Source organism: Asterias amurensis, chromosome 9 (assembly GCF_032118995.1).
Source record: "Asterias amurensis chromosome 9, ASM3211899v1".
Taxonomy (NCBI): Eukaryota; Metazoa; Echinodermata; class Asteroidea; order Forcipulatida; family Asteriidae; genus Asterias; species Asterias amurensis.
In genome coordinates, this window is record NC_092656.1 from 442,375 (window position 1) to 463,351 (window position 20,977).

The 20,977-nt window shown below is 37.9% G+C and overlaps 1 protein-coding gene across 1 annotated transcript in view; it reads right to left on the minus strand.

The window, feature by feature from the left end:
- Window positions 1-291: 291 nt before the first annotated feature.
- The window catches only part of LOC139941460 (integrator complex subunit 3-like), a 28,437-nt gene continuing 7,751 nt past the window's right edge, over window positions 292-20,977 (minus strand). Inside the window, exons 12-32 of the mRNA XM_071937975.1 lie at window positions 20,576-20,663; window positions 20,236-20,315; window positions 19,681-19,772; window positions 19,090-19,226; window positions 18,818-18,925; window positions 18,020-18,152; window positions 17,473-17,536; window positions 16,900-17,003; window positions 16,379-16,423; window positions 15,405-15,524; window positions 14,623-14,722; window positions 13,113-13,172; window positions 12,637-12,705; window positions 12,182-12,257; window positions 10,447-10,560; window positions 10,099-10,147; window positions 7,607-7,777; window positions 6,288-6,382; window positions 5,774-5,846; window positions 4,233-4,386; window positions 292-2,719 (exon numbers count right to left, since the gene is read on the minus strand). Of these exons, the coding sequence (XP_071794076.1) occupies window positions 2,636-2,719; window positions 4,233-4,386; window positions 5,774-5,846; window positions 6,288-6,382; window positions 7,607-7,777; window positions 10,099-10,147; window positions 10,447-10,560; window positions 12,182-12,257; window positions 12,637-12,705; window positions 13,113-13,172; window positions 14,623-14,722; window positions 15,405-15,524; window positions 16,379-16,423; window positions 16,900-17,003; window positions 17,473-17,536; window positions 18,020-18,152; window positions 18,818-18,925; window positions 19,090-19,226; window positions 19,681-19,772; window positions 20,236-20,315; window positions 20,576-20,663 (2,016 nt within the window). The 3' untranslated portion in view covers window positions 292-2,635. The remainder of the gene's footprint in view (window positions 2,720-4,232; window positions 4,387-5,773; window positions 5,847-6,287; window positions 6,383-7,606; window positions 7,778-10,098; window positions 10,148-10,446; window positions 10,561-12,181; window positions 12,258-12,636; window positions 12,706-13,112; window positions 13,173-14,622; window positions 14,723-15,404; window positions 15,525-16,378; window positions 16,424-16,899; window positions 17,004-17,472; window positions 17,537-18,019; window positions 18,153-18,817; window positions 18,926-19,089; window positions 19,227-19,680; window positions 19,773-20,235; window positions 20,316-20,575; window positions 20,664-20,977) is intronic.

Sequence of the window (20,977 nt, forward strand, 5' to 3'; positions counted from 1 at the left end):
AAAATCTGTGGACAAAACAAACCTGAAGCACTTTTACAAACAAGGATTCGAAGAGAATTGGCTCCAAATGGCCTACCTTGTTTGAAAGTTTCCTGTAAGTTACAGTGTGTTTAAGTTCACTTATGAGGCATCCTTGGTTTCAATTACCAGAAATAGGTGTATTTTATTTTTTTCCATGGTAAAAATAAACAGTGCTACACCATACCTTTAACTTTCTCCCTTGAATCAAAGCAATAATGTATAGCCCTCAACAAGCAGTATTGCCAACCCTAACAAATTGAAGACCATAACTTTAACAGCAAGCATCCTGAACAGGGCTAAATTCGTGCACAGGAAAGGCTGGAGCAGTTAACAGGTGTAATGAATTGCATATCAGATGAACAATGTTAGTGATGCAATTAAATTAAATGGCATCTCCTGTTCATATGAAATAATCAATAGGTGTGCACCATTTCTAAAAATGGCTGCGACTGAACATATGTTGCTTGTTAAACTCCATCTTTTGGGGTTGAACAAAGAAATATGACCAGAGTGGGAGTTGGACCTGGGACCTCCGGATTGACTGCCGGACCAACTGAGCTATCAAGCAGTATGTTAATTGTTTTTGTTCAGGGTGCCATTCAACCTGTAAGCAATATAAACCAAGTGCTTTCCCAAGATATAGAGGGTGGGATTCAAACCCCCTACACCCTGTATTCTAGAGCAGCCGTCCTTACCACTAGACCACCCTAGTCCGGTGATGAGAAGTGAGCATGTCCGTTGAAACCTGCAACTAGCAGAAGATTCAGCATAAATATAAATTGATGTGAATGTTTCCTTGTGTAATACTATCCATGGAGACAATGTACTCTAATATCTACACAGGAAATTATAATATGTCAAGGGGTTTCCCCTAGGATACAAAACTAAATAAATAATTCTGACTATACAATTTTTTTCTGTATTCCAACAGATTTCTTTTCTCTTTCTGCTTAAATCACATATTTACATTTCTACATAATGTACATTTTTCACTCTATTTGTACAAAAGAATTCAACGTTATTGATAAACTTGGTGTGTTATACAATTGTATCTCCTGTAAGAAAGTTATAAACAGTAGATATGAAGACTGTACATTTCTGTAACTCGGTGAATCATTAAGTTCACAACCTTAAAGAGGAGTAATATTTCTCCAAATTGAAAATTCCAAGTTGAAACCCGGTCAATGCAACACTACTATGGCAAATTATGCGCATCCCCCCCCCCCACCCAATGTTGAGTAATACCACTACATTAAAACTATTTTGGGAAAGGCATAATATGAAGACAATAAATTCATGATAACAATATCGAGTGAGGTAAGTAAACAATTAATTCTGAGCAACACAATTGAAAGTTGACACAATTTCAACTTTGACCCTGGCAAAAACTTTTATAGTAGCAAAGCACACAAAAAAGTTTTACAGAATAAGGTTACCAGCCAAAATACCATGTCACATGTACAATCTGTGACTGGTACCAGTTTATTTTTGCTGCAGAGAAAATCTTTGTTTTTTGCTGCAGAGAAAAAATTGTTGAAACAATATTTTCTGCTAAAGTAGCTCTATAAAGTTAGGCACTGGGCTGCTTAAGCAGAAAATACTGCTCAACGATAACCATAATCTGGTAAGCATAATATTGTTGTGCTTAGCTGCTTTCTTGTGCTGAAGCAGCTCAATGGAACCGAGCCCTGGTGCTTTCTGCTTGTAAGTTGTAGGAAGTGGCTGAAACATTTCCTGTAATCTAAATAACCCATTTCCACCAATTGGCTTCACTCGATAAGGATTTACTCTCAGTGTAAAGTGAACGGTTGAATGATGGATGTCACTCTGGGAGCAATATCTAATACAATGGGGCACCTGGGCCCAGTAGACCCCCTCAGACAGGCCACTCACTTGAGGTCTGTGTAAGACATTCTCATTTGCTGACAGTTCTTTGCAGGACTGGTTCCCTGTCATCTTGTGCTAGCCAAAAATATTCTTGATTCAATACTTTTTGGCCAAACAACGTCATGACAACCTGATTGACTCTGAGAGGTGAAGATGGTCGGGTTTAACCCGTCAAATGGGAAGGGGCACTCCTCCCAGCATTGGTGGATGCAAGAGAGGAGACAATTATGCAATTATTCACCCAAGACAGAAGCCAATGAAAGAAACACAAGACTTGGTCATGAACAATTAACCTCTAAATGTCCCTCGGAATTAACCATCAAGGCAAGTAAAACAGTGGGGTCTGGTTTGCTATCAAAAACAAAACAAAAACGAACAAAAGACCCTACGATGGTTTTCATTTATAGACATCTCAATCAGCTCTTGACATCCTCCAAGGAATTAAAGAACCGATTACTGAACATGTCCTAAACTTGGACCTGTCTTTCCTTCAGCAAATCCCCACGCTCAACGTGCCAGGTCTGATTAAAATCAGCAAAAGCCCAAAGTTTCATTTCCAGCCCTGATATGTTCGGGATTTCAAAAACAGGGAGACAAAAAATAAATCACAAAGAATCAATGACTAATACTAAATCTGCTATCAATGAATTCAATAAAAAAAAAAGGGGAATGGAGGAAACAAAGAAGTAGAAGAATACGAGCAACGCCTTGGCTAGAAGCTGTTATCTTAATCACTGTCAGATCCACCAATCGCTGATGACTTCTTCCTTTTCTTAGCTGGTTTTGGTTTGTTGCTCAACATGTCTTCATCCTGGAAGTAAATTAGAAAGGAACGAGGGGTTGGGATTGAGTTAAGAAACCCAAGAACTCTTCAAATTGATGGAATCTGACGTCTTTGCCTTTGCAGAAAGACTTAAAAGACCGAGTTCCTATTGTATGATGACAGCTTGTTTAGTTTCGATGCATGAAGGGTTTTTGATTTAGTTGTATTTGTAATAAATTTTGGGAGTCTAAAATGCAAAAATAGAAATTATCGTAAGCGTGTTGACGCCACATCGCTGTAATACTTATTGCTAGCTTCTTGATGCCAGATCACTGTAATAATTATTGTAAGCTCATTGATGCCACCGCGATGTAAACATTTTGGATATCACATCGCCTAAAATGCACATTCTGCTGTAAAACACACGAGGACACTAAAATTCTAAAATGGCGCCACTAAGATAAATACTAAGTATAATAATGATGCCAGATGAATTGGGCCATTTGTCCCAAATTTTGCTGCAGTTTAATTGACTGACTGTCTGGTTGCAATTGTCTAAAGTGAAACATTGATGGAATTAGGGCTTCCACATCCTTCTTAATTGCTGCTTTTTAATTGTGAAATTCGCTGAGAAGGGAGCAATAACTGTTCACAAACGGATGTGTGAAAGGAGCTTCATGTACAGTGAACCACAGCTACACAAACAGATGAAAGATTTTATTATTGTTGCATCTTATCCAGCTTTTGAAAATGTTTATCTGTTAGCAGATGAATTATATTACCAATAGTGTGCACGGCCTTTAATCCAATTAAAGAAAAAGATAAATCAAATCCATTAAATTTGCATTAATCAAATTTGTGTATATTGGTAAGGAAAGGCTTCATGGCAGCTACTATGATGACAGACAGCTGTTATGAATCTAGGACTCTGGATCTTAGATCTTGATCAGCAATTACAGCGGCTGGATCGGGAAGTCCTGCTCGGCCAGAGTCTGTAATAAGCAGCAGGCTATTGGCTAGAGGTGTGGGTGTTTACGGCCATTCAACCCCCCCCTAACCCCCCCCCCCAAACGACAGGATGTCGGGGAAAAGAAAGAGGGGAAAGGCTCAAGATGGGAGTTGGCGAGCAGTTCTGCAATTCATGCTTTGCAAGTATGTGACTCCTTTCCGTAGAGCCAGGCCTCAAAGTCTCGCTTGGAGGTAATTGAGCATTCAAAAACCTCAAGCCAGTTGTGTGGTTTGGAATTGTTCAGTTGACTCAATCATGAGAGGAGGTTTAAAAAAATATGGGTGCCTTTGGCGTTATTACAGACAAATGATAATGACCTATTCTACTCCCACTATCGCCCTCTGTGTTCTTTGGGCACTACAACAAACAACTGATATTGCCCTACTTATACCACTACTCTGGGTTTATACTCTGGGTTTCTTGGGCATTATCACAGACAACTTGAGCCTTATTCAACTTCTACTAATGCCCTCTTGGTGCCTTGGGTATTATTACAGAAAGTTGCTAATGCCCTACTTCACCCCTACTAAAGCCCCGCTACATAGTCCATACCTGATCAGACTCGGAGGATGACTCTACATCATTTTGGACTGTCTTCCTATTCTTAGGACTCGATGACCCTGGTGACCTTCTGGTGACCCGGCTACGAGTCGTTCTTGAAGACATATCATCAAGGTCCTCCGTCAGACCAAAGAGGTCACTGAATCTGTGTAAGGCCACAAAATAAATGGATATGTTTATTACACATCATTCTGGAATGCATTCAACTAGAAAAACTAGAAAAAGAAAAAAACATTCTGAGAAATGGGAGGCAGTCCTGGTCCTCTCTATCTTTAGGGTAAAAACCCACAAGGTCTCCTGAGCATTGATTTCAGAGGGCTCTACAGAAGCTACCCAAAGAACTACAAATATGGCAGATGGTCTGGATCTCCCTGAATTGCCAAATGATATTTGGCCCTGGAAAAAAGCTTGGCCTAGTTTATGGTATTGGCTTTTATTAACTTGTTTGGCTGATTAGTAACAATTTACTGCCAGTAGGACAAATATTATGCCTGATATGAGATTCTCCAGTAAGGTTTACGGAGACTCCGTGCAATAAATCTCTTTATAAGCTGTGGTGATTCTAAAGCAATGGTTCTTCTCAGAAGCCCCACAACTAATGAAAAGATTTATTACATGGCGTCTCCGCACACCTCAATGTTTCAAATACTACTGATTAAAGAATAATCTTAATCTTTAGACTAAAGTAACGTTAGTTTGTGTAGCAAGTAGCCATACTTTCCAAGATAATTAGTTTTGTGGGGTAATAGCGACACTATTACACACGGTTATGGGGTAAGCTTGGTGTTTTGTAGATAATCATTATGGTTATGGGGTCAAGTGGGCATGCTGTATGAAGTATCATTATGGTTTATAGGGTAGGATGGGTGTAGTGCAAATATTCTCATCGTGGTTAATGGGGGAGTCTGGGTATACTACTGATGTTATCAATATCAGCGTGGTTATAGGGTAAGCTGTGTGTACTGCAGATGTTTTCATTATACATGTAGTTTATGGAGTAGTCTGGGTTGTACTAGTGGTTATGGGGTAAGCTGTGTGTACTGCAGATGTTTTCATTATACATGTAGTTTATGGAGTAGTCTGGGTTGTACTAGTGGTTATAGGGTAAGCTGTGTGTACTGCAGATGTTTTCATTATACATGTAGTTTATGGAGTAGTCTGGGTTGTACTAGTGGTTATGGGGTAAGCTGTGTGTACTGCAGATGTTTTCATTATACATGTAGTTTATGGAGTAGTCTGGGTTGTACTAGTGGTTATGGGGTAAGCTGGGTGCATTGCCTTAGGGCACAGGGTGAACTGGGTTTACTGCCGATACAATATCCTCATGGCTATGGGATTAACTGGTCACACTGTCTACATTTATGGTTAATGGTAAACACTCAGTATGTTTGGTATTACTACCATGCATATGGGCTAAACTGGGCATACTGTTTATGATGCCATTATAGTTGCAGGATAAACTAGGTGCCATGTTTCTTTTCATTTCAATGAAACCCACATCCCATCAACACACCCAAACAACAGGGACTTACTTTCTTTTCTGGGAATCTGTACAGGCATTCTGCACCGTCTGTAAACCCTGAAGAACAGCCTCTTGACTGAAAACTAAAAACACACAACAGGGAAAAATAAAATCAACTCAAACAGAAATGGATTATCAAAGAAATATAAAGAGGAATGTGACACAAGGGCTGAACAACTTTGAGATTAAAGGGGACATAGGTAAAGAACAGTTCCAGCCTTTTAAAAAGTGTACAAGCAATATTGACAATCACAAAAACTAATTTATAGCACCATGTTCGGAAACAACCTTAATTTCTTCCATTTAAAGGGTCTAGTTCCTGACTTATGTGCCAAACTCATTGCACGATCTTAGTGATGTGCAACTTGACGCCATGTTCCGTTCTCTGTGTGCAAGTAGTGTGTACTGTTTAGAAATTAAATGCAGAGTCTAGGTTTGTACAGCACCGAGCCACCAAAAAAGAAGCAGAACAGGGAAACGTTTACATGCCTCCATGCAGGAATTGTATCAAGTTATTGACTTACACATTGTTTGTTTAATTGCGCAAGTTTGCCTGAGTGCCTCAAGATGGCCAAGGATCTGATCTGGAGACGGGATGTTGGAAGGTTTACTGGCTTGCCTGAAAATAATTGAAGATTATACAATGTGTAGTTAACATAATTGTTGCACAAAGATAAAGTACTAGTTGCACAAAGGTAAGGTACTAGTTGCACAAAGATAAAGTACTAGTTACACAAAGATAAAGTACTAGCTACATAAATATTAACGTTAAACCTAATGTTATTATTGATAATAATAATGAATTATAATATTATAAAGGCATACATGTATATATGACGCCTTGTGTAAAAGACCCCAAAGCACCTCACAATAAAAACTATACCACCTACGCAATAAAAAATACCTAAAAATTAAATAAACAAATTACTTTTAATGAACATATAACAGTTTATGCAATTAAATACAGAAGCAAACTGAACTTAAAGTAGGTTAACAATAATATATATATAATGCCAAAACACTAAAAGCATTGAACAAGATAAGTTTAAAAAAAAGTAGTTTTGCAAAACAAAATAATTCAATGATTATTCAAATATATAAAGTACAACAAAAACCAATGAAAGACACAAGCACAAAGTTTAAAAATACAATTTTATAAAAGAGGTTTTAAAACACTAGCATTCATAATGATGTTGAATCGGTAATGTATACAAAGATTTGAACCCACAAGAACACCCACACTCATGAGCAGACATCATGAAAATCACCGAGTGTGTTCAAATCCTGTGAGCTGTGGGTACTGCTAACAGTTTGAATTGATGCAATAATTGCACCGGAACAAAGAACCATTGTTATGATGGTACATTAGAGAAATTTTGCATCGGTCAAAATTGTTGGTTACATTTCTTTGAAATTTCTTCATCTATATGTAATTTAGCCAAAAGTGCATTCTAGCTACTTTTGAATGTAATTTGTGTATTGCTCAAGAGCGAGATTTGAACCCGAGACCTCTGGATTAACGTGATGGTGCTCTACCAACTGAGGTCTCCCTTTTTGTCAGTTTTGGGGCTAGATAGCTCAGTTGGTAGAGAACCAGAACGTTAATCTGTCCGGAGGTCGCAGGTTTAAATCCCACTTTTGTCATATTTTCTTTTTTTAACCCAAGTCTATTTCGGAATTTACCCAGTCAGTTTTCTTTGTGGTTTATTACTTGATAATTATTTGGGTTGCACTTTGCAAATTTCTCCCAAAACCTTCACGATGCCCAATTCAAGGTAATGTTTATTTAAAACCAAACCTCTGTGTAACCATATATAAACCCTAAACCAAAGTGTCTTTTTACCTTTGTCTTAACCTCTTGGCTGATGTTGTTGCTCTGACTAGTAAAGTCTTAATGAGGTCAGCAAGATGCTGCTCATCCTGTACAGCCCAGTAACTCAATATAGATGAGGTAAACCTGTCTCCGTATTTAAACGGCCGAGACATTAAAGGCTTCAACAACTCCAAGGATATTCTGAAATCAAAAAGGAAACACAAGAAGTTCTCACAATATAGAATTGACTGTCTTGAGGCTTGGCTCCCCACAGACAAAGACTGAATGTAATAAGACCATCGAGTAATCACATCGAGTACAAGTGCTAAACTCCTTTGACAGGTTTTAAACAAATCAAAGTAGTTTAAAAATAAGAGCAATATCATGTCTGCAAACGTTAATCTCACATTAAATTTAGGTTCACACATATCAAACTTCCTGTCCCCCACCCACCCTACCATAATATCAACCCTTACTTCAAGCCCTTCTCTTCCAGATTTACCCCCTGCTCTTACTCCTTTGTTTTACCACTTCCCACCCCCCCCCCCCCCCCCCCTAGATTACACTCGGTCAACGTCCGCAGCTACCACACACAGTATCTGGCAACACTGTGGGAAAACACCCAGCGCACAAGCCTAATAAATCACACATATAGGAAATCATCTAAATTGCTTGTCTACACTTTCAGCCTGTAGTGCGGTCACGGTCCTCGACTCTAATCAATTAACACTTAAAGGGGTGCTCCAGACAAATGGGTCCAGGGTCCCGGATTTCATTTAGCTGCTTATGATATTTCTGCTTATCAAAGCTTAACAGGGAACCAGTCAAATATGGTTTTTGTTATGGTCGTTTTGGTTGGCAAAAATGTTTTGTGCTTAGCTACTTTTTGTACTGTCAGTAAAAAAAACACCTGCTAGTTCCAGACAAATCCTACTTAGCAGAAATACCTTGCTAAACATGCTGATTACTTCTTTAAGTTGAGTGATTTGTTGTTCAGCTGAGCTCAACAACTCAATAAAAAGGGGTACATTATTTTGAAAACCTATTACTTAGCATCAGCATTGGGTTACCGGCTAAAACGACTGTAGAGTGTACACTGTCCGGGTTTGTCCTTAGCTGTTAATTTTTAGCTGGCTCATTGGTTTATTATAGTTTACCAACATTGTAAGCAGTTCCTACGTCACTTACTGCAGTTTCACTGAGAGTTAAGGTTGCTAAGCATCAGGTGATTTCACAACACAGCGCTCAATTTTTCTTTTTTCTTTTTTTTTTTTTTGGGGGGGGGGGAAATCAACAAGACCACAGTACTTGTATCTCAACTATTTCACTAGTGGACCAGCTTTGTTTTAAAAGACCAGAATTAAACCGAGAAATAGGTTGGTTTTTGTTAACACGCATTAAGGGAAAACGATAATTGCCTAATGGATAAGTGTACTTCAATACTCAACAGAATTGAAAGATATTTATCAGACTCGAACTCAATATTTGAACCTCTTCTGAAAAAAACTATTTTAACATATTACGTGACATTTAGGCATAACTATTTAATTGAAAAAATCACAAGACTGCCAGATTTGTCCAGTCATAAGTCGACATGTCCGACTTTGGTCTAGTGGTCAAGTGTAAATTTGGAGTCCTGCTACATAAATCACTATTTAACGATACTGACAAGTCATCTTAAGCAATGTCTGAATTAACAGAAGGTTCAGCTTTGGTTGCAGCTTGATTGTCACGTCACATTTGTTAAAGGGAAGTTTATGTTTGGTAAACACTCTTAAAATAAATGGCAATCGGAACTATTAGTTACAGCATATTTTGGTAGTATAAAGCATTTTGAGAAACATTTCACTTCAAAGTAATGTGGTTTTTATTACCCAAAATTTGAATCTGAGAAGCGTTACAAATAAACAAAAGACTGAGGATAAATAATCTGACCAAGAATTCTGAAAAACTGAAGAATATGTAGAATTAAAAGTACAAAAACAAACAGCAGCCTCTGGACTGCCTAAAAGCAAACTAAACCACTTTCTAAAAGAGCTTTAAAGTGGCATTCCTCTTTAAAGCAACAACCTGGTGGTTTATGGCTGCATCTGATTCCTATTGAATTAGTGCCTAAGGTGGCTAAACATTACACCTTAATGTCACGTCTCCAATACAGACCTCTAATAGGAATCTCATGGCCTGAAACCAATAGCGGACTTCCTGGGCGTACTAATGAAAGAAGTAGTTTAAGTGGAATTTATAGTTTTTTAGGCACAGTTTGACGTTGAATTGCCCTCCCTTCTGACAGACTTGACTTATAACCAGAAGAGGAGGGTCTGGAGTCTGTAATGAAATAACTTTAGTGCAGACGTTTGGAAGTTTAAGAGGGCTGTTGAAGTCATACACAAGGGGGGGGGGGGTTAAGGGTCTTGTTGCACAACTCATCAACTTAAGGATCACTCTTAATAAATCGTCTCTTAGACTGTACTGTTAGTATAAACTGCTTTTTATTTTGGAATGAGTGTGGTTTTTGTTCTTACCTTTCTATTTTTAACATGAGTAACAAACTAGCCATGGCCTCTGGGTGATCTGAGTAAAAAGGAACAACGAGAACGAGTAAAAATGGATGAGATTGGATTAATGTGAAACTCCTGATAAATGTCTTGTGGGTATAGGTTCCCTTTATTCTAACCAGGATCCTCACAGATGTTTCGATTCAGGAGGTTTACAGACGCTTTGCAAAGAACCATCTTATTTTCTAATTGTGTGATGCTACTTTCACTGCTTGTTGGTTGTTTACTAAAGACAAGCTTACAATTAATGTGTATTTGGATTGGTAGCCAATGAAGGTGGCGTAACAACATAGCGCTCAGATGGTCAACTATTACCTTTATAAGTGAGTTTAGGGACAACTGAGATGAACTGATCAACTTCAACATCATGTGCCAGAAGAAGCTGCCAGACACAATACTGCTCAAATGTCTCCCAATTCAACGTTGCTTCTAAAATGACAATAGATAAATTAGAAATAATTCAGTTTGTAAAATAAACCATAAGAAACCAAACTATAAAGGGTCCCAATCTTCAGGACATGCACAGTCTATTATTTTGAGAGTAGTGAGTATACAGTTTTAAACAGTGGTGTAACTCACATGCTTCATCACAAAGTAAACTGTTAATGGTTATCACAGGATGTTTTCAGGAAAATTTTGCTGCTTTCACTGAATTGTGACATGACCACTTCCATATAATGAGATTCTCACATGTCAGTTGTTAGGTCTGTTTATTTAATGTTCACTAGAGGATGACAATTCTCACATGTCAGTTGTTAGGTCTGTTTATTTAATGTTCACTAGAGGATGACAATTAAATTATTTTGATTTATTTATCTTTCTCTTTATCAGTTGATGATACTGCATGCCTATCAAATCATTTTTGTAGAGGGCAAGGATGTTTTTAAAGGAATGTTAAATTTGGGGGACACAGATTGTTATTTGGAATTACCCTTACTCTTGCTTGGTACCTTTTTCTAAAGACCTGCGTGAACGAATATGTCAAGTCATGAAATTTTCTGTTTCATTTAAAATGTTTTCAATTAACAAGGAAATTGAGTTATACAACTATAAATGGATTTTAATTGCCCAACACATCATTCTTGTAAAGGGCAAGGATGTTTTTAAGGGATGTTAAACAGTTACTTGAGCTGAATGTTTTTAATGGAAATGCTATTTTAACTTGTTTATAATACGTTTGTTCACCATTTAAATGTAATTTTGATATTGTGTACACTTCTGAATTTTGTGTAATTATCAACTAAAAAATCAGGCCCCAGCCTCAAAAACTAAAAACGCTTCTTCTGACAGCGCACGTCAAACTGTCAATGCTTTGAAGTCATGTCTGCGAGTTGCTTTGTTTAACCTCCACGCTGCAACAATCAATCAATCAATCAATCAATCAATCAATCAATGAATCAATCAATGAGTCAATCAAACAAAGCCGCTATACAAGTTGGAGCTCCCAACTATGACATAACATGAGTGATTACGTAACAAAGCTTTTCGCAAATCTTTCAGTAAAGTGCTGGATAAGGGTTTTTAAAATGATTGGTTTTTTTTACACAATTAAAATCTACTTATAGTCATATGACTCGATTTCCTTATTGATTGAGAACATATTAAATGGAATTCAGCAGAGCTCACAACTTGACATTTTGGTTCAAGCAGGTCTTTAAATTTATATCGGGATACAGATTATTATTTGGTTTTACCCTAAACCTTTAATTTTACCTTTTTCTTAAGCACTGTATACTCAGTGCTTTCTCCCGAGTCTTGTAAAAACAATCCACAGTAATATTAATCGGGTTGGATTTGAACCCACAACCTTTTGCAACTCTAGAGTCGATGTCTTACCAACTAAACCAACGAGATGCTACCTAGAGGCAGTTTAAATCCCATATTTTAACAGCTGATACCACAACAATTTAATAGAATAGATGCTTAATTGGCATCGGGGGTAAATTTCTGTCTAGGAACAGCAGGCATCCAGCTACATTCAGACAGTATGGTTTAGTTTAGTTATAACCTGGATTGATAGGGATAGAGTCAACTAACTTGGTTTACTTACCTAATACTTTTGCTATATTGTCTTTCTTGAACATGACTAGGTTTCCTTGCATGACATCACAGATTAAATCTTGTAGCTGTGAGAATGTCAGACAATATTGTATAAAAATCACTAAATGTTGCAGCCAAGAAAATATACAAAATGCATCAGTAATAAGATCTTTGCTTTTTGTACAGACATGGTAAAACACACCCTTCCTCTAGTTTTGCCCGAGTCAATGCATACCAAGCTTTGTAATACTGTAAGGGTTTTACTTGTCGTTTTTTGGCACAGCTGAGAAACCAAAAGAGGAAATCAACTGATTAACTGAAGAACAAAAATTATGTATCAATGAAATAAATGTGAAATACTAAAAAAAAATCAAACTAATTCCACGATGAGATACAAACAGGCATGATTGAAGACACATAGATAGTTTTCTTGAGAGGTAAACTTGCTGATAATAACAATCTCACCTGTGACGAGTCCACACAGGATACTATGGTCAGTAATAAATCATTACTTGCTAAAGCAGCATCGCAAAACTGTAAAGAAAAGAAAAGAAATATTAATAAAAATGGACACAGTTGTCGTAAGCCCTAGCAGTGTCATTGGACACTTACTATTATCATTGTTTTATATGTCTGGTAATGAAACCAAGGATGTGCATAAGTGACCTTCATTACAGGAAAATGAGACCTTCATTACAGCATATGAGCAAGGGAAAATGCCACATAGGGGGAAAAATACACTAAACCAGGTAGGAATTGAAAATATGGAGCAAAATAGAGAAACTAAACTCCATACTCGTTGGGACACAAAGTATGGGTCCAAGTGCATACAATCATTATTGTATACAACCAATGAAAACACCAAAAGACAATAACTGGAGATTTACTTCTAAACACACCAAAGTAACTGGAGATCTGATAGGTCTAGCTCCTAGACTTACCATTGTATAAACTGGTGCCACAAGATAACACATCAGCTTCACATCTTCTTCTGCACAACTCTACACAGAGACAATCAAATATAAAAAAACATCATTCAAGTAAACCGATTTAAAGGTAGGCTAACAGACATTTAAATAGTGAACTACCGTATCCAACTATCGTCAACTAGATAGAGTTCAAGCTAACGTAGTCAAACGATAGTCAGCCTCAGCCTTTGCAAATCCTGCAGTTGTAGCATGACCTTTTCAGCCAAAAGGTCATCGACCTATGGAACAGTTTAGCAGCTATTATGGTAAATGCCAACTCACTCAGCATATTCAAGTACAGATTGGACGCATACATGAATATGAGATAGACACTGAGGTTTCAGCTAAACCAATTATCCATAAAGGGAGACTGTCGTTATAATCATGGCAGCCTTGTGACTGTTCATAGAAGGATGGGAGACTGTCGTTATAATCATGGCAGCCTTGTGACTGTTCATAGAATGATGGGAGACTCGTTATGATCATGGCAGCCTTGTGACTGTTCATAGAATGATGAACTCTGACCCACGCACTGCACATACAGCGCTGTGTTGTGTACACTCTGTGGACATTCCTTTCATCTGTGCACTTTGTTTCTGAAAAAACATATTCTTAAACACTGTCAAAAAGATTGTGTGGACGTGTGTAAGTCCACATAGTGTTTCAAGCCCCTACGTTATGTGGCCCTCTTTCGTTCTCAGATTTACACTTTGTATGTAGTGCTTTCCCATGCGCTGGCCATCACATCACATTGTATGGTGCCCTTTGTGATGTGCTAGCATGCACTGCCAGCAGTAACTGGGTTAGAGTTCATATTTCCATGAAGAGCCACTAGCCTACTATGATCATGTCCCCCTTTAGGTAGTTAAAGACACTGAATACTATTGGTAATTGTCAAAGACCAGTCTTCTCATTTGCTGTATTTCAACATAATGCATAAAATAACAAACCTGTGAAAATTTGAGCTTGATTGGCCGTCGAAGTTGCGAGATAATAATGAAAGAAAAAACACCCCTGTCATGCGAAGTTGTGTGCGTTTAGATTTTGAGACCTCAAGTTCTAAATCTCAGGTCGCGAAATCAAATTCGTTGAAAATTACTTATCTCTCGAAAACTACATCACTTCAGAGGGAGCCGTTTCTCAGAATATTTTATACTATCAACCTCTCCCCATTACTCGTCACCAAGTGAGGTTTTATGCTAATAATTATTTTGAGTAATTACCAATAGTGTCCACTGCCTTTAAAAGTAGATTGCCACTATCAGGAATAAGCCTCTTATGAACAGAGCAGCCAACATTTTCATCTTGCAATCAAGGAGATATTTAGAACTATTGTTAACACAAGAAGGGAAAAGGTTTTCACAATCAGGCAGATATTCAAATCTGTTCATCGGAACATGGAAAGATTGCTTGATTTTCAGGGAACTTTCTGCAGAATCAAGGAGAGTTGCCAGTTCTGCAATATCCCTGACCGAATATTTACCTTGAAATCCCTGACTAGGCACGATGTCAGCTCTCCAATTTCAGTATTTTTACAGACCTCTTCGTACATGTGGAGTCTCCTCTCACCCTGCTTGCTGCTACTAAAAAACCACAAGAACAAGTCTCAAATTACCAAAAGATCCTTACACACAACGCTTGATAAACACATTTGCATCATGATCATTTGCCGAGGCTAGTAGAAAAGCAGTTCATAACATGTCATCATTGAAAACAAAAAGTATGGGTCATTACAACACATAGAGAACTTTTGTATGCAAGTTGAAAGGTCAAATCTAAACCCCCACTCTGCAAGCAATGAATGTTTAATGTGTGTGCACATTCATAATTATTTTAAAGCCTTCTTTTTTATGTTGAACTATTTGTGTATGCTCAAAACTTTCAGTCAATCCAGACCCTATCTCATTTGGCCCCTACCCACGTTTAATGCTGACTCTCATTGTACGGTCTGTGCTTAACAACAGCTGGGGTTAACAACATTGACAAGCGGAATGGGGGAGGGTATGTTTAGTTTCACATGGCCCAAGCAAATTGGCCTGGATTGTAGCTACTGGAAAATGAGCGCTTCACAAAAACTAAATATGACCCTAGAGCCCCTCTTTAAGATCAAAGTCAGGCCTAAATGGGATTACCCAAAGGAGAGCAGTACAAAGTCTTTTCAAGATTCTGCAATATCTATCCTTGAGTTTTTAACTGTCTGTGATGGATATGTTGAATGTGTATGAATGATGGACTAGTAACTAGTATCGGACTCTATGGACTGACCTTGCATGTAGGAAGTACAGAAGATTGTAACCAATCTGAGCTTGTTTCTCATACATCATACAGACTAGCGTGAGGAGCTGCAACGGACATGAATCTTGCTCTGCGTCTGCACTCAGATTCCTGCAAGAAAAAGGGATTCCAATTCTTTAGTTTTGTTGTTGCTCCTAATAGCTACATTATTTATTTATTTATTCTGGTTGTAATGCTTAGGATTCTCAGAGAAGTAAACTGTACTAGACAAGAACCCAAAGGAGGCAAGACAAAGAAAGAGGTTTCAGTTTTAGATGTTGGATGAAAGCCCCAGAGAATAATTCCAGGGAAAACCCACACAGTCAGGGACTGAAACCCGATCCATGAAATGCCCCCGGTGTGATTAGAACCAGAGTCCTAGAAGTGGATATCAATAAGTTTAGAACTCTGTGATAAACAGCCCTATCAATATTGAACCAGCCGATCAGCTAAATAGTGGATATCAATAAGTATAGAACTCTGCGGTAAGCAGCCCTATCAATATTGAACCAGCCGATCAGCTAAATAGTGGATATCAATAAGCATAGAACTCTGCGGTAAGCAGCCCTTTCAATATTGAACCAGCCGATCAGCTAAATAGTGGATATCAATAAGCATAGAACTCTGCGGTAAGCAGCCCTATCAATATTGAACCAGCCGATCAGCTAAATAGTGGATATCAATAAGCATAGAACTCTGCGGTAAGCAGCCCTTTCAATATTGAACCAGCCGATTAGCTAAATAGTGGATATCAATAAGTATAGAACTCTGCGGTAAGCAGCCCTATCAATATTGAACCAGCCGATCAGCTAAATAGTGGATATCAATAAGCATAGAACTCTGCGGTAGGCAGCCCTTTCAATATTGAACCAGCCGATCAGCTAAATAGTTGCATCCTGTCTGTCACTAAATGCATAGCTTGTAAAGAACTTTTGAAAAGAGAAAATAGGAGATGAACTACTCACCTGAATATAACAAATATAGGTTTTCCCAGAGAATCCTCCATGGTTCTGATAATTAGAAACAATAAATATTTAAAGCATTCAATTATTAAAGGGATTTTAACTACTTGTTTGGCAATGTTGAAACACTAAGTGGCAGCACACAAATATAACTGCGGGAATCTAGTTTCAGCAATTGAGTTCCCAAACACACACTGCCATGCTTCTGTCATTCAAACAAATGTATACAAAACTTGGTGGTATGAGAAATAATCTGGTTCCTTTTTGTACAATGAATATAGCCTTGATAACTGCTATTAGATACAAGGAACGTGACCAAGATGTTGGTAGCATGGTGCGACCATGTTGATTTTCCTACTGAAATAAATGTAACCAAACTGAGGCTCGAAGTGAAAAACACTTTGGGTCTTTTCTGTAGGATGAATATTATCATTCACTTCTGCTATTAGATACAAGGAACTTGACCAAGATAGTGGTAGCATGGTAATGGTTTAAAGACGTGGTCAGCAGTCGGTCCTACTTACTCATCTGTAATTTCATCTGGCAAGGATTCACCGGTGATGTCATTCTTATATAAGCTGCAGAGGAACATGGCTAGGGGACCAGCTACATCACTGTCAAAATCATCCTGGAAATAAACACAAGTTTTATCAACTTTGCGTCTTATAAAAGACGGACATTAATTCATACTTGATTTCAAAGTTTGTCTAACAACATTTTACATCATTTACTAGTTCTAAGAATGCTTGGCCAAAATTGTACCCTGACAAGACCTCAGCTACCATCTAGCTTCTTGAACCAGTATGACAGTAAGAAGCCGCAGCCAGCTGCAGTGGTTCAAGGGTTTGCAGCCAGCTGCAGTGGCTAAAGAGTTTGCAGCATTTGCTTTTGCTTATCCTCTTTTGGGGTTATGCCAGTTCGCCCCAAACAAGATTTAAAGCCACCTTTGTTAACAGGCTACAAGAGAAAAACATTCTCCCATAACAGCTGCCACGAGCTAGCCTCCAGTTAGAACAGCTGGCTACAGTGACTCTGATGGGCAAGTCAACAATGTGAATTCCTGCGAACTTCTGAGATGAAAGGAAAATGTTTCTTACCATTTCTAGAATGACACTACAAAGATTTTCCATCGTTTCACACTGCGTCTCTATGTCGGAATCTCTGTAAGGCAAGACACAAATTGATATTAATAAAAACGAAGATGCTCACCGGAACTATTGGTTCCCCTAGTTTACCAATGCATTGTGGGTTGTGGCTTGATTTGTGCAGTTTGTTTTGTCTTTTCTAAGTTGTTGTTTTGTTTAATTTATTCTCAGCCTTATAGCCAGAGCCAGTCACATCACAACGGTTCGTCATGGATGAGCAGTAAAGCACACCAAGCTTGACAACTGTGTCCTTAAGAAAGATATTAAACCATGATGCTTTGTCCTTCGGATGGAACTTAAAGCCATACGCCCCATGTGTTGTGTGATGAAAATAAAAGAGCCCAGTACAAAGAGAAACTGTTTTCTGGTATGGTTGGCAAGAGATTGCGCCACAGCACTCTCGTTAACCACTAGTTCTTTTCAAAAGAGATATTCACATGGTGTAACCGCAAACCTCTCTTAATTGTTACTATTACAGGATTATTATAAGATGTGTTACCTCTGACTGTGCAATATTGAGCACATCTCTTTAATCTCTCCATCTAGTTGATCCAAATACAACTCTAGGTCAACCTCCTCTTCCTGCTTAATGGGACGAAACATTGCAGTATCTTGAAGACGATGCCTCAAGGCTGAAGAAAGGAACAAAGAAGAGTAACAGGGAGATAGTCAAGCACAAACAACATCATTTCCTAATTGTTTTCCAGTTTTGTGGGATTTGAAGCCTAAGAAGACATTGGTGTAGATAATTAGATTAATAAATGTTCAATTTTAGACTTGAGAGGAAAAATCCCAAAATAATAGGAAAAACCAATGTGGTCAAAGGTGAGGCTCAGGTCCAAAGCAGGATTTGAACCAGGGGTGATTGGTTTGAATAACATGTACATTGTATTGACCTGATTCACCTAGTTTATCATCCATGATCAATCTTGCTTACTGCCGCACTAAGAGTCAGTATCTCTCTTACTGTGCAGAGCACATTTAAATTGACACGTGGGCAGCTAGACGCATACCGTATCTTGATATGAAATTTGACTTCTAGACGCATACCGTATCTTGATATGAAATTTGACTTCTAGACGCATACCGTATCTTGATATGAAATTTGACTTCTAGACGCATACCGTATCTTGATATGAAATTTGACTTCTAGACGCATACCATATCTTGATATGAAATTTGACTTCTAGACGCATACCGTATCTTGATATGAAATTTGACTCCTAAACAGGTACAGTTTTTGGTCATTGGAAAGAACTCACTTTTTGTAAAAACAAACATTTTCATTATAACTTACATCTATCTTCTTCTTCTTCATCACTGAATGTTGCGTCTTCAGACGGTAATCTCTGGAGTGGGGGTCCGTGATCGTTGTTAGAAGATTCTATCTCTCCTTTACCATCAACTACAAATATGGGATTGACAAAGCAAAACAAACATACAAATGTTTTATATGTTTTTACTATTGTTCTGACAAATCACATGCCTGTAATAAATTGTTTTGAAGTTAACACGTTATCGGAATGAGAGTTATTCTGTGAAGATTTCATGATGAAGCAAGGTACTTACCTTCTGGTGGTGTGGGTAACGTAGGCGTAGTTGGCGTGGTGGGTGTTGAAGGAGCACAGAACTCTGCGAAGGTATCCCTGATCATCGCTCTGAGCTCCCTGTCTAGCTTACCACTGTCAAACAGTGGCGCTAGAGATCTATAAATCATAAAAATCATTTGTTAATTTTTAAATCAAAAGATTCACGTATTGGTTGTAATAAAGCACTAAGTTACCGAAAGATACAGGGCGCTAAAAAGGACAGACAAGGAACAGCTACAGTTGCAGCTACAGTTTTATAGAAAACAGGTGGGTCTTGAGGGCCTTTTCTGATGGGTTTCATAGGCTGATCAATAACTGAGGAGTAACCATATAAAAAGCCTTGTCATCCACCTATTTGCATGACTTGTTACGACATCAAAGTATAAATCTATACTCTTTGTGCTTTAGTAGATTCTGAAAATTGGGCCACAGTCAAATAAATTCCTGAAACCATTTTCACTACTAGTTTACAGAACTTTCTAACTGTTTAATATTTCCTTGTACCTAACTGCCAAGTTGTGATACAAACTTGAATTACCTGATTCGCTATTTAATCATCTTAATAACTTACGGTAAGACTCTCTTCTCCAGGAGAAATCTTAGAGATGACATCACGCCTTGCCTTATTTGTTGCTCTAACGGAGGATGGAAGTTTGGAATTACCTGTAAGACAAGACAAATGAACACGCACTTGTTAGTAGAAATGCAGACGCACTGTGATCATCTTGTACTTTTTTCTACAAAGAATGACACAAATAAAAACTTAAAAGGTGGTAACTCAAAGTTAGTTAGCCTCAAGGTTTGTTTTAGGTTTTCCCAGAGTCAAACATAAATCATCGCTCAAACATGAATCATCGCTCAATTCTACATCTTCCGAGTGTCAAGATAGGGACAAGACAAGAGTTAGAGTCCGGTGAACTTGACTACTCGGCCATGGCGCACCGTAGTGATTTGTGTGATGCTTCAAATGCTACTCCCACAACTTTGATATCATTTCAAATGTAACTATTTCTTTTGAGGACTGGCACTGGTGTGGACCTTATGACCAGTGAGCTCTTAGGTTGAAACTAATCTAATTTGTTTTTGATATTTGCTAATCATAACAAAGTATTTGAAAGTGACTTACTCTGCAAAGGAAGTCTAGCAAGGTTGCCGTTATGGCAGGATGAGACCTCATGGAATGATGCATAACAAGAATTGCTGGCTCTGTCAACAAAGAATATAATCAAATTATTATTAAATATTTAGGCAGCACACAAACAACACATGTATACAACAAACTCAAAATATAAATAAGACTTGTGAAAACAAGCATGAGGATACCTAAAAAGCTAAAGTAATCACTAGCTGACTTTTGAATTTATGTGGAGTATCTTGCCTGCCAGAAAGGCCTTATAATGTACAAGGTAAACCATTATTTGATGGACTAAAGAGAGATTATTTTCTTTGATTATTTCAGAACTTACCTATGTCCATAATATTGCCCCTAGATGGGTTAAAGAGAAGCCAGTCGTAGAATAACGCCAACTTGGCACAGGAAGCTGCTGCATTAGACTGCAAAATAAAAAAAACATTCAGTCGATTAGAACTTATCAATAAATTTAGATGTCAGTCACATTGTACATTTGCCACTTTCTGTACTTTTTTAACTAATTATTTATTTATTTATTATTATTTTTTGGGGGGGCAAGCCAAACCAGTGAAATTTATTGGTTTTCAAGAGGCTTTGATTCAGTTTTTTGTAGGGCTCTGAGAAGAACTATTTGGTTTTTTGAAATCCAGAATCGGTATGAGGTACGAAGTGTCTTGTAAGAAGGTATGAAGTGTCCAGGGTCACTTCATACCTTCCAAAAGGTACCAAGTGTCCA